Source organism: Camelus dromedarius, chromosome 1, assembly GCF_036321535.1.
Source record: "Camelus dromedarius isolate mCamDro1 chromosome 1, mCamDro1.pat, whole genome shotgun sequence".
NCBI lineage: Eukaryota > Metazoa > Chordata > Mammalia > Artiodactyla > Camelidae > Camelus > Camelus dromedarius.
Window position 1 is genome coordinate 43,180,114 of NC_087436.1, and position 13,143 is coordinate 43,193,256.

At 39.0% G+C, this 13,143-nt stretch overlaps 1 protein-coding gene across 50 annotated transcripts in view; it reads right to left on the reverse strand.

Moving 5' to 3' along the window:
- Positions 1 to 13,143, reverse strand: part of ANK2 (ankyrin 2) — a 603,826-nt gene that overhangs the window by 81,030 nt on the left and 509,653 nt on the right. For all 50 annotated transcript variants that reach the window (XM_064481197.1, XM_031467121.2, XM_064480111.1 and 47 more), the window contains 4 exons: positions 10,680 to 10,778; positions 9,887 to 9,985; positions 4,426 to 4,524; positions 3,453 to 3,551 (listed from right to left, as the gene is read on the reverse strand). In XM_064481197.1, coding sequence (XP_064337267.1) covers positions 3,453 to 3,551; positions 4,426 to 4,524; positions 9,887 to 9,985; positions 10,680 to 10,778 — 396 coding nt within the window. The remainder of the gene's footprint in view (positions 1 to 3,452; positions 3,552 to 4,425; positions 4,525 to 9,886; positions 9,986 to 10,679; positions 10,779 to 13,143) is intronic.

Sequence of the window (13,143 nt, forward strand, 5' to 3'; positions counted from 1 at the left end):
GCAACATATAACACAATCACTTTAAATCTCTGCAAATAATGGATGACAGCAGGTCAATAAGTAGATGGATGAGTCCTATCTCACAGTTCTTCCAAACTACATTAGGACATGGAGCTTGTTGGCTCCTGTTGCCAGTAATGTGTCCCTCCCACCCTAATGTCCATTCTGGCAAACAGACAATGACTATAATCTCTGGAGAATGCTCAACTGTCTCATAGCCCCTGCTGGGTCTTACAAAGTAAAGTTGGAAAAGCAAAGGTTAAGGAAACAAACCATGATTCCAAAATGTCTCAGAAATTTCTGAAGCAGTGGCTTTTCCTTTACCAACTGCTGCCTTACTCTCCTCCCCACACAATGACTTTATTCATACTCTGGAAGGAGGGAGAGCAAAGGAAACTTTCTTTGATGGCTGAGAACTCACACAGCTGCTCAAAGGGCACATCGTAGGAAGCCAATGATGTGAGATTCGTCTGTTAGATGTGTGGCTGTAGTTCAACCATTACTTTTAAATGGAAGTAACAGTAAATTTAATTTTATTAATTTACATAATTATCAAATTGCCTCATGCTCTTCGCTTCCCACCAGGGAGTAGTTCCAAATTATTTTTAGTGAAGCTGTAGACTTTAGAAAATGATGTTGAATCTGATGCTCCCATGAAAATCAATAAAGGACACGTCTTAAGTGAGTTTTTTGAAGTTGAAAGTTAGGTGAAAACATCTCTTTCACAAAATTCCTGTTAAGCTACTTTTAACAAAGCCAAGATCAGTTATGGCAGAGTGGTTAAGAACATGGACTTTGGACTCTGACAACCTAAATTTGAATCCTAGATCTCCCCTCAAAGTCTGGCATATTTGTAATGACTACATATTAATTATACTTTTAATATCATCAGTATGTGGGAAAAGAATGATGAAAATCTCTTCTGAAAGAGAGGCTGTGCAAAGTAAGAAGCCTCACATCCCAGACAGGAGTAAGTTCAGATATCCAGTCCTTAACCCCAAATTTCACTTCACAAAACAATAAAACTCACAATTCTAAGAGAAGCAGAAAGTAAAGACTGGGCAGCATCAAAACATGTAACCAATAAATCTACCCATTTCAATAAAGGGGGAACTTGTTTAGTTAAGATGGGCCATGATTTCTTATTATCCCAACTGAAAACAGACACGCTATTATGTTTTCTATTTGTCTGTTGGCTTTTCACCTAGAAACTTGATTTCTGAGTACAGTGGGTTTTGGTGGAGCACTGCTTAGCTCGACAGTGTAGAGAATAATAGTTACCAGAAAAGAAAAAATTTCCCGTGGGAGTTCTATGAGGAGTTTTCATATCCCCCTTGAGCTAGATGTGTGGAGATAGGGCTGTATGTCTGATTTCTGACACCATATTTGAGGTCTTATTTAGTTACAGTATTTAGAAAGCTAATTGCTCCTCTTTTTAAATATATATATCTGTATAGTGAAAGTCATTCACTCTAAGTAATATTTATGAGCCTGAAATCTCTTTGAAATTGGACATGTATGTTCTATACCTTTGTTGCTATTAAAGAATTTATTTTCTTACAAAACTTGTCTCATTCTCCACTCCCACCACACTGTAAGTTGCTGGAGGGGTGGAGTAATGTTTTCACCACCGATGACTCTTTAGCACTGAGCACAGATCCAGCACATATTTTATATCCAATAAATACTAAGGGAGTGAGTTAATGAAATGAATGGAAGTCAAGCAGTTCAAGACAGCAAAAAAAATACAAGTTTGCCATCTAGTGGTCATTTGATAAAAATGTACATTCAGGATTCCCAGAACATGGAAGAGGTAATAAAGTTGAGAAAAACCATGATTTCTAAGAACAGATGTGTTCAGCCAATCTTGCTATTACAAGTTTCACTCATCTGAGATGTACACATTGTTTCAAAGATGCCAAATAAAGACACATATGCACAGGTCCTTAACACGAAGATTTTCCAGGTATAAGAAATCATACAGTAAGGAAAAGCCATTACAACTCAGCCATATATAATGCCTCAGAGTATAATGCTAGCTTGTGACGAGATTTGTTTCTTTCTTATATAATTTATTGAAGCTGTACTTTAAATCTTTAAAAATATTGTGACACACTGGCCAAAGGTTTTAAGATTCGACTTGAGAAAACAAACAGTGCCACTCTCCCATCTAAATTCAGTCTGTGTCCTGCAGCTCATTAATAAATCATATGCTACTCTATTTAAAACCTCACATCAAACCCACTGTATTCCATCTACCTCAATGCCTGTCGACAGGGACCTGCTCTCAGCCTGAAGAATAAAATTCCTCTCCTTTCCCCCACATCTAGCAAAAGAACCAAGTGTTCTAAAACTCTAGATGCATCATTCCTAGCTTGGAGCGTTTCCTAGAACCTCATTCACAATTTTTGTATTTGTCAATTCTTGATCTTATTGTCTCTTGGGAACCTCTAATGTTGTACCATTGCTCTACTTATCTACTTTACAAAGAGAAATTAAAGAGCTGTTGTTCTTAGAATTCATGCTTAAGGAGAAAAGTTAATAAATAAATGCAAAGAGAGGAGCACTTCTGCTTTCAGCTATGAGTCTCCCTCTCAGGAGGCCTCCTTTAATCTTTGCTCCAGCTAAATAGCACAAGAGCATTAGGACCCATTACTATCACGTCTTCCTCTTCTAGATTTGCACTGGCAAAGGTCAATGATGATCACTGTTCTCTCCTAAAGAATCAGCAGTCATATTTAAAGCAGTAAAAATTAAAAATGTTAAGCGCAGGGGGTTGGGATAGAGGTATAGCACAGTGATAGGGTGTGTGCCCAGCATGCATGAGGCCCAAGGTCTGGGGTTCAATCCCCAGTACCTCCACCACCAACAACAGCAAAAAAGAAACTAGCAACAAATTATTATTTTTTAAAATGTTGAATATATGCTCTGCCAAGATACAGACACCGTTTTCCTCTTAAGCAAATTCAATTTTCTTTTTGAATACAGCAATAATAATCAGAAATAGAAAGAAAATGAGGATGGACTGCCCTCACTGGGAATGCATCTGGCCCAATTGTGAGCATAGTAGGTAGGCATCAAGGTCTTCCCAAAGGCTGGCGTAACCTTGGGGCTAAGATAAGAAGTTCGCCGTGGACTGTCCTATGACTTTGCCAGCAGTAGGTGTCACACCCAACTACAGCAAAAGGGCAGAGGGGTGGGAAAAAAAAGTCAGTAACAGAAAAAGAAACTAAGTATTATTAAAATGACATGCATGCATGTTAGATGGATTTATGTTGATAAAGGAAGCTGGAATCCCTGTATTAGTTGTGTAAATGCATTTACATCTGCCGACTTCAGTGGATATTCTACAACATGCTCACCAAAAGAAGTTAATTCAACACGGAAAGATCAAAACATTTTATAAGTGAAAAAGTACGTGGCGCCGAAGCCAGTGGGTTCCTTTTACTTACCGTGGTGGTGGTGGTGACCTCCTCGGTTACAACCTTCAGGGTGTCCACCACGGAGATGTAGCCCAGACGCTTAGCAATCGCCAAGGCAGTGTTGCCATTCTGAAGGGAGAGTGAAAGAGAGTGAGAGCCGGGAGGGAGGACGGCAATGTGAGCCAATGAGCTCACCCGCGGCTCCACATGAGCCAGCATTTCCTTCCAAAACAAGGCACAGCTTAGGAAAATCACTTGTTTTTACCATTACATCTGAATCTGTCTTTGTAACTTCTTGAGACTATAGCCCAGGTCACCATGGTAACACAACAAGCTGCATCTGCCCGCTCTTTCTAATAAGAAGCACTTGACTGCTTTAACCCTAAGGTTGTCAAACGGCTCTGCGAATTCTGTATTGTGCTTAGGAAAGTAACTCGTGAATAGAAGATGAGGCCTCCAAAAACTATTCAAGCACCAAGTACACTCACTCCTCACTGAGGTCAGGCCATCTGCTGCAGGTAAGATGTCACCACGGGGAACACAGTAACAGATTTAGCTACAGCTGTGCGGAAGCTGGGGCTGCAGCAGAATAACACAAGCCAGCAATTCAGGCCCCGGCCCAGACCACTGGGGATCCCGGTTTGTTTAATTGCACCGCTTAGTTTACATTTCAATGGCTACGCATCCCCCAAAGAGCTTAGTCTGAGCCAGCGGTCTCGGAAACTGTGCTCCCTTAAGAAGGCGGGGCGGGAGGGGACTCGCTCACAGCTCAGAGCCAGCTGGCCGCGGGGCAGCCCCGAGCGCAGGGCCCCCTCTCCCCGGAGACTGGACCGAGTCAAGCCGCTGCGCTCCCTTCCCGTACCCGCACTCCCGGCGAAGTCGTGCTGATTTCTGGAAATCCTGGGCTTTCCAGAGTAGAGTGCCGGGGGCTTATTTAAAGAGGATGCTGGGGTGGGAAAGGAGGAAGGAGTGGCGTGGGAGGGGCGGCGGGCGCCCGCCTTACCGCGGTGGTGGCGTTGGGCTTGGCCCCCTGCTGCAGCAGGACGTTGATGATGTGCGTGTGGCCCTGCTGGGCAGCCTGGTGCAAGGGCGTGTAGCCGTTCTGTGGACCACGGGGGCGGGCGACCGAGCAGCGATGTGCCAAAGGAAAAGGAAAACTAGGTTAGCCTTCATTTTTAATTTCTTAGCCTTATTTACAATCAAATAATCAGGGATGCCTGTTTATTAGGCGAGCAGCATAGCAGCAACCCATTTCTCGGCAGCAAACACGCCCTCACACCTTATGGTCCGCTAATCAAAGAGAAGAGGCTGGCTGATGAAATAGCAAGATAAACAGACTCCAAATTATAACCATTTTTTTCTTTTCACCAAGTAGCATTTTCATGAGCATTAGAAAGGGGTTTGCTGGAGAAGATTTATAATGAGAAAGTGCATTATCACAGTGATTTCTTCACTAGGGAAAAAGGTACAAACCACTACTTTTTCATCGTGACTTCCCTTCTCATTAAACTTTGGGCTAGCTTTAAGAATTCTAAGTCAATGAAAGTAAATCTAAATCTCATATTGCTTTCAGAGAACAGCTTCAGTCAAAGATGAGCACACTTAATAGGAGGTTTCATTGGAAGCTGGGTGGCCCACTTTCAATGTCTTTTAAAAGTAGGTTCTTTTTAACATTCTGGTCTAAACGTTCACTCAGATGAAAGTTCTGTAATCCATGATTTGTGAGGAACTGCAGTTAAGATTAGTGGAAAGCCAGTCTGGCTCAGAACTCTAGTGGGTGGTGGGTTTGGTACAGGTTAATTGCAAATAAACATTAATTAAATAAATTGCACTAGACTCCTTGGAGACACAACAAAACATTAATAGTGATCATGTATTAAGCATAATTTTATGCCAGATATTGGACCTTGTATTTATTGTCTCTTTTAATCTTTACTACCATTCTGCAAATAAGTGTATTTGGTACATAGTAGGTGTTTTATAGGTAATGGGTGACTAAATGAGTCCACAAAAAAACTGATTGAATAAATGAAGGATTTTCTCATTTCAGAGATGATGACTCTGAAAATAGCAGGGTTAAGTAATTTCTTCACTATCATTCTAGGTTCAGATCCTATGGAGAAGATAATGATAGACAATGACCATGAGACTACTTTTTTATTATCAACCTGCCTCACTACCAATAAAATTTCATCTATATATTTCAGACCCAAGTGTCCTGGGCTCTAAGTTCTGGGTAGCCCATTCACACCTTAAACTTGTAAGAGTATCTTTCCCTTACATCTAGTGTCACTGCCTCCTCATGACCAATATGTTAAATTACATGGGAAGCATTGTCAAGTAAGAAATAATAGAAAGCCTTCTTTATGTTGTGTTTATATAAGTATATGGTATAAGTATTTCATAAATTCTATGAAATTCCTAGAAGTTTGATATGTCCTGGTATAACTGTATCAGTCATAATTCCAGTTCTTATCTTAAACGTTGTGTGTCCAAATGTCCTTGTCAATTCCAAGATCTTTAATAATGGGCATTTTAAAGTCTTTTTTGTCATTTGCAAAGAGTTAGTGTTTTACTCTGATGCTTTGTAGAAGTCTTCCAGCAAAAGTGGTTCATCTTCAGAATAAATCAAGAAAAGAATTTTTTGACAAGTGTGGGGTTTTGATAACTTTTAAGATCATAAAACTGAATTGGTGAGAACAAAGACTGCCTTTGAATCTCCTTGGAAGGGACTATACCAGATCTTACTATTCAGATGGCAGCTAAACTTCAACAGTTTGAGCCTTGGGTACACATTTATAAGTTAAAGAAGACTCCACCTGACATCTGGTCCCATCCGAATGCCAGAGACCTCCAAATCAAACTGACTAAGAGAAGTAGCTGACATTAAGGGAGACTGCTTCTTCCCAAGATGCCAGATCATGACTTCACTTTAACTAAACATGAAAACCTCTCTTCTCCTTTTTTTTCCTTTACTCTTGCCTTGGCCAGGAAAGATAATGCTACCATTCATATCTCCCAGGCCACTGCTAAGAGGAGTAAGCTTGCAGACTGCTGGATTTATCATCAAAAACTCTGATCTGTCCTTGATGCTAGAAACCCCCAGACTTTTTCCCTGTCTCTGGTTAACACCCCAAACTTGGGGTGCCCAGGTTCTATGTAAAGAAAGGGATACAAGATGAGAATAACCAGAATACAACTGCCTGTGTGGCCCACAGACCCTTAATACCAACAGGCAATCATGACTCAAAATTAACTCCCTTTGACAGAACCCTGCTTCCCTGGTTAGGGGTCAGTGCTAACGAGGAATCTTTCCTTAACTCTTGAATATACTGCAGATTCTATTGCTAAGATAATAGCTGCCCAACAAGATCTTTAGACATTCTGGCCAAAGTTGTTCTTGATAATAGGATAGCCCTTGATTTTCTTTTAGCTGTGCAAGACCAGGTACTGGGGTCAACACCATCTGCTCTACCTGGATTAACACTTCTGGGGAAGTTGAAACAATTGCATAAGATCACTGGGCAAGCCACTTGGACTCCTTCGATGAGGTCTTTGACTTGGTTGATTTTGATTGGTTTGAGTCTTGGGCATCATGCCTCTGAAATGCACTCCAGAAATGAAGAATTATCCTACTTATAATAATCATAATAATCTCCTTGGTGCATTGTATTCTCTCAAAAGCTTTATTTATTTTTGTTATTTTCTTATTTTTTATGGAGGCACTAGAGATTGAACCCAGGACCTTGTATATGCTAAGCACACACTCTTCCCCTGACCTATACCCCCACATTATGCCCCCCCCGAAAGCTTTAAATATGTGTTCATAGCCACTTGCCACAAAGCAGATGATCTCCCTAAGAATGGAACATTAGAAAAGGAACAAAGAGAATGACCAGCTTAAAGACTGTAAACCTGAGGCTGTGATCTGTGACTATCACATGGGCAGAAGAAACATCACAACTTATGGATACCAAAGGGATGACAAAAACCATGAAAACTTCAGAGAAGTGGGGGGGGGGGTGATGGCTTAAATATTGATCACATCTCAGTTAAGCTGAGAGTCTGATCAAAAGGAGGAACTTGTTAAACATAAAACCACAGGCCCAAAATGGAGTCGCTTATGCTAGGCCACACCACCAAGCTGGGGCTTAATACCTAAGCTAGCTGAAGCTTTCCCCAGAAATGCAGTCTTAACGGGTCAGTCTGGCATTTTCTGGTCGGCACCAGGGAGGTAATCTGTCACACGGGCCCCCTCCATTCCCCGAAAGGTGAGTTACTCTGCCACACAGTCCACTTTCACCCCCAAGAGGTAGGCTGCCTAAGCCTTACTCTTTTTTGTTTAGGACTTTCTTGTCCTGCCTTTAAAAACCTTTCCCTTTCTGTAGTCCTTTGGAGCTCCCCTCTGTTCGCTTGACAAATGCTGCCCAATTCATGAATCTTTCAATAAAGCCAATTAGATTTTAAAAATTTACCTGGTTGAATTTTTTTTTTTAACAATGCTCAGGTTGCCGTATGATTCCCTCTAAGCTGTCACTATGGCCTTTCCATCTATGGGGATGTACCACGTGTGTGACTAACTATCTGTCTGACTGTCCCTCAGGCTGGAATAGCATCAGCTCTGCCATGTCTGATACACATCCCTGCAATGGAATGACCTCAGGAAACCTGGAGCTATAAATCCCCTACAGGGACTCTGAGATATGTATCACTCCTACATGGACTCTGCTCTCAAATCGGGTAATCCATGGATATTTGAGGAGCATCAAGTATGAGATATTTCTTTTCCTGAAAAACTCTCCCTTTCCATTGTGTTTATAAATATTATACTGAAGTTTTATAAACTTTTCCAAATTTTCATACCAAGTGATGGATGTTTAAGGAGTAAAGGAAATACATATGTTTATATTTTCATAGCAACAAAACAATTTTTAGTAACTATGGTTACATATGAGAGGCGAGGAAGAAAACATAATTCCTTCTCCAAAAATGTCATTCTACATAAAATTATGAAGTGTTTATTAAATGAAATCCTTTGGGTATCTATCTATCCACTTCCCTGCAGATACATAAAAAGATGTATTTGTTTCCAAAAGCAAGTAAAATCTAAAAAGTTCACTTTTTAAAAAATCTGAAAGTTAAAATGAGATTTTTCTCTCAACCAAATGTCTACTTGAATGCAGATCAAACTCCAGGGAGGCAAATGATGTTATCCAGACAATATGTTTGGCTTCTAAATGTTATAGCCAGTTCAACAAACACTTAACAAAACAAATATGATAAAGGTTTTCAAGTTCTGCCCAAATCTCATTGCATTGTTGCATTTATGCCTTTCAGGAGAATACCTGGATTCCAACGAGAAAGTCTTTCCTGTAGTGCTTATATGTGAACTGACCCAACAGAAATCCTATTACATGTGAATGCCTGAGAATTCATATTTGGAGCTTTTCAATAAGTCTCAAAGTACAATTGCACAAGAACTCAAGAATTAGTCAGCAACTTGGCAATATCTATCGTGTTAGAGTTGGATTAGAAGTTTTGATTCTGAAATATTAATAGTGTTATTTATCACTTTAAAATAATTTTATTTTTAATTCACCTACAAATACACTTATGTACAGACGTGCTTTTGTCTCTGCTTTGAAGTGGATATAAAAAGACTGACCTTCAAAACTTCTTCTGCTTCTAATGAGTAGCATCTTTAATGATGACTTCGAAAACTCCTGAATGTGCTCACACTAGTTTACTTGAGCCTACTCACATAGCTGCAATTAGAGATTTCTGATATATAAACTTTAAAAACTGCAATTACATATTTTTTGGACCAAGAAAATTGGAGCTGCAAAAGTTATACTATGCCTAGTAGCAGCCGTTATTTCACACATTTGTCTTCCTCTTGAAATAATTTGAATGTACTGAAGTGTGATGTTATGTTCCCATCTTGCTTTGCTGAAGGGACCCTTCAGATACCACTGGGAAAAACACTTGGGATTAAGTCAGCTCTGCATTATCCTTGAAAACTTCCAACCCAGGCCTTACATATTATTGCCTCACTGAGCATGACCATGTGATATTCCAAATACGACAGGGTTTATTAAAACTGAAAGGCACACTGCCTGTACTGAGGATTGGGCAATGGGGGCCAAGGCCTGGAAACAATGTAAAGGAAATCGGGCAGAACATCAAGATGTTCTAACTAGGCAACTATCATACCCTGCAGTAAACTGTTAAATCCATGTCAGCTACTGGAACTTTACCACAGAAGTCGTTCTGAAGCTAACCTACATGGCTGTCAAAAGTCATTAGGATGAAAAGTCCAAACAACTGCAACAATACATCACTTACTCAAAATCACTTTAGAAGAACTAAAAGGAAAATACATTTGTAGCTATGGTGAGCTGGTGAAGCGTCATATGGCTGAACCATTTGCATATAGAAAATAAAAATGAGTACAACTATTTTACCTTGGTTTTTGCATTGACATTTGCTCCCTGCTTCAGAAGAAAGTTGACCATTTTCACATTTCCATAGTGACAGGCCACGATTAAAGGAGTGTAACCAAGCTATAAATAATAATAATAAACAAATAAATAACTACTGTAGTGGTAAATACTCAAGGGATGGGGGATTAGGGAGAGCTTCGGTTATGGTAGATTGTGTAGAAATTCTGTTTGATGGTACAAATATTACTTGGCAAATGATACATGCGTTCTGTGGATATAAATATGAATAGGGACAGATCCCTGAACACAGGAACTTAACACAGCAAGGGAGACGTGTGTCCACTTAATCTGACAAAGAGCTAAGAGAAAGAGATGGATAATAGGATCTGAAAACAGGGGAGAGAGACTGAGTCTGATAGGAGGACCCAGAGGAGATGCATGAATAAATGTAGCCACTGTGAGCTCATAGAACTTCACGGCATTGCATTTCACAACCAAGGGCATGGAGGAGGCAAGCACAGGATGAGAACAGCAAGTCATCCCCACTAGCTGAAGTGATAAGGGAGAGAGGGTGGACTTAAGTCTGCAAAACTGGCGTCTTTTTGTAAAGAGTCCTATTATTGCTATCCATTTGGACTTAATTCTAGCAAAAATGGAGAAGCATTATAGATTTGTGAGCAGGAGAGAGTCATAAATAATTCAGAATGGGATTTCGAGGGGGGGATGGAGCTTAGACTAGGGGTGACCTAAATGGGGGCTACTGGGAATCATCCGAGTCAGAACTTGTCACAATACTGACAGTGACTTGCCCTACCTTTGTGTGAGCATCCTGGTCAGCCCCATGCTTGGTGAGAATATCAGCAACATTCACTTTATCTTCCTGGGCGGCAAGGTGTAAGGATGTGAGTCCACTCTGTAGAGAGAAGGGAAGCAAACGGGTACAGTTGAAGAAGATACACTGCATCATCTGTAATGTCACGTCTTGAAAAACTCCTGGAAAATTCATAGCCTCTCCCCAGGAACTGCATCTTTTGATATATAAGACAAACCCTCCAAGTTAATATGACTTCCTATCCAAGACATACTCTCGAAGTTAATCAACACTTTCTGCAAATTACATTTTCTATATTGGGTACTCATGATGTAAGACTTTAAAATAACTCAGCTAATAAGCTTGCAAATAACAGTCATTTCAAACCCATCTGTGCCTCCTGCTGAATCTATTTATTTACTCAAATAGTTGATCAGCCAATTACTACCTCTACTTGATAACCATGGCAACAATCCATATTTTCATCAATAAAATATCGTATCAATATAAAAAAGTCCAGAGTTACAGGAAATGAGTTCAGAATAATTTTCTCCAGCACCCAAAGATAGTATACTATGTTGGGGGTTCCTCTCTGTGCTAAATAAAAAGTAACCCCATCATTTATATAGAGCATCATAAATTGACCAGTGTTATGTAAATTTCCTGCCACATATCCATCAAGTAATTATTTTGATTAATTGAATATGCAAATAAAGTATAGTCAAGAATTAATAAAAGATAAAAACATGAGAAAGGAGGGGGAAAGTGGTTTATTTGGTCAGTGCCACAATCTGGCAGCCTCACTACATGCGTAAGTATCTTCCATCAAGCAAAACTGAAATTTAAAGAGTAGCTTTAAAACCTAAATCATTTGTATGTGTAGCAGGTGTTTCTTGAGTACCTTTCATATGCCAGGAAGTATTCTGGGCACTTGACTGTATCAGTGAACAAAAGCTTCTGCCTTCAAAGAGCTTATATTCTAACTAACAGACTATCCATAACATGTGTTTCTCTCTTGCTACTGTTGTTCAAATACCTCGTATATTTGCCCTCTTCCTGTACATCCTGCAGCTCTATACTGAGGAACCTTACTTGTGCTCTGAGTCAGCACCCCCACTCCACCAATTTATATCCAACTAAAACGGACCAGACCTCTTGACCACGGCTTTGCAGGCCTGCTCTCCTGCATCAGGCTAGGTTGAGAAAGCTAAACCACATTCTTCAAAATTCATCATCTCTAGCCATGGTGTTACTTCTAGAGACTGACAAGTTCTCCGACCTTTAAAAAAATCTAAGTGATATCTACGGAGAAAAAAAAACATCTCCAACTAGAGAAAAGGCTTTATACTTAAGAGCCTGAGGCTTTTTAATCCACATAGTTCTGGCTGAGTTCAGCTTTGCGTTTCATAAACCATGAGGATGAGATGGAAGATATACCCTTTTGCATTAAAATGTCATAACTTCTAAACAAATAGTATACAGTCCCAAAGTATAAACAGTATGAATATTAGGACAAAACAGAAGATTATTCTTCATCTTGATTTTCTCCATATTAAAATAGAGAACACAAAAATACTTCTCCTCAGAGATTCTGATCTTTTAAAAGTGTTACTGAAGTGATCATTAAATTAAGTGATCATCAAATATCTCAAAGGCATCTTTAATGGCATTTCAAATATATGTGCCGTTTTCTACTCTATTTGCAGAATGGATTTTCTACAAAAAAAGATTGCAAACTAACAACCAGTATGAAAATCCTCTACAGTTTATTATGGTAAACATGCATACCTGAATCAAGCTACGTAAACCTTCCTAATAATTCAAAACAAATAGAAGATGTTGAAGGAGTTCTTTTCAAAACAAGTAATTTATTTCCTAAGATGTGCTGGTGGACTCTACAACTGGTTCTATTTTATTATTACATGGTGGTTAGATAAGGATTGTAACATCATTTCTATATTATAGTTCTTACTGAGAAATAACCATTTGGAGAATATGAAATTAATGATTTCAGTTAGTCTTAAATAGAAAAAGAATGTATGTACTTTACAAATGCAATGGGAAAATTTATTATCGATTTGCTTATTACCAGAGATACTTCCACAGTTGCATTATCTTATAAGTATAATTATAAATTTATTTATTTTATATATAATTTATTTATTTGTTATCATAATTTATAATTATAAATACCAACCAAATTCAAGCTGGTATTTTTACATATTATATTGTAATTTAGGTATAACTTAACATATTTACTAAAGTTTTACTCTAGTGACAAATACATCATGCCTTTATTCTTAGGACACCATCCAATGGTGAAATCATTTTTATAAAGATAATATAAACTCTTGTGGTCCAAACTGATTATTTTTTTCTATTGCTGAGTGTGCAATTCAAAAATACTCATTAAGTATTTGCTGACTGACTGCTAAAACTCTCTCAAAGGAAGTAATATGTTTAGAAA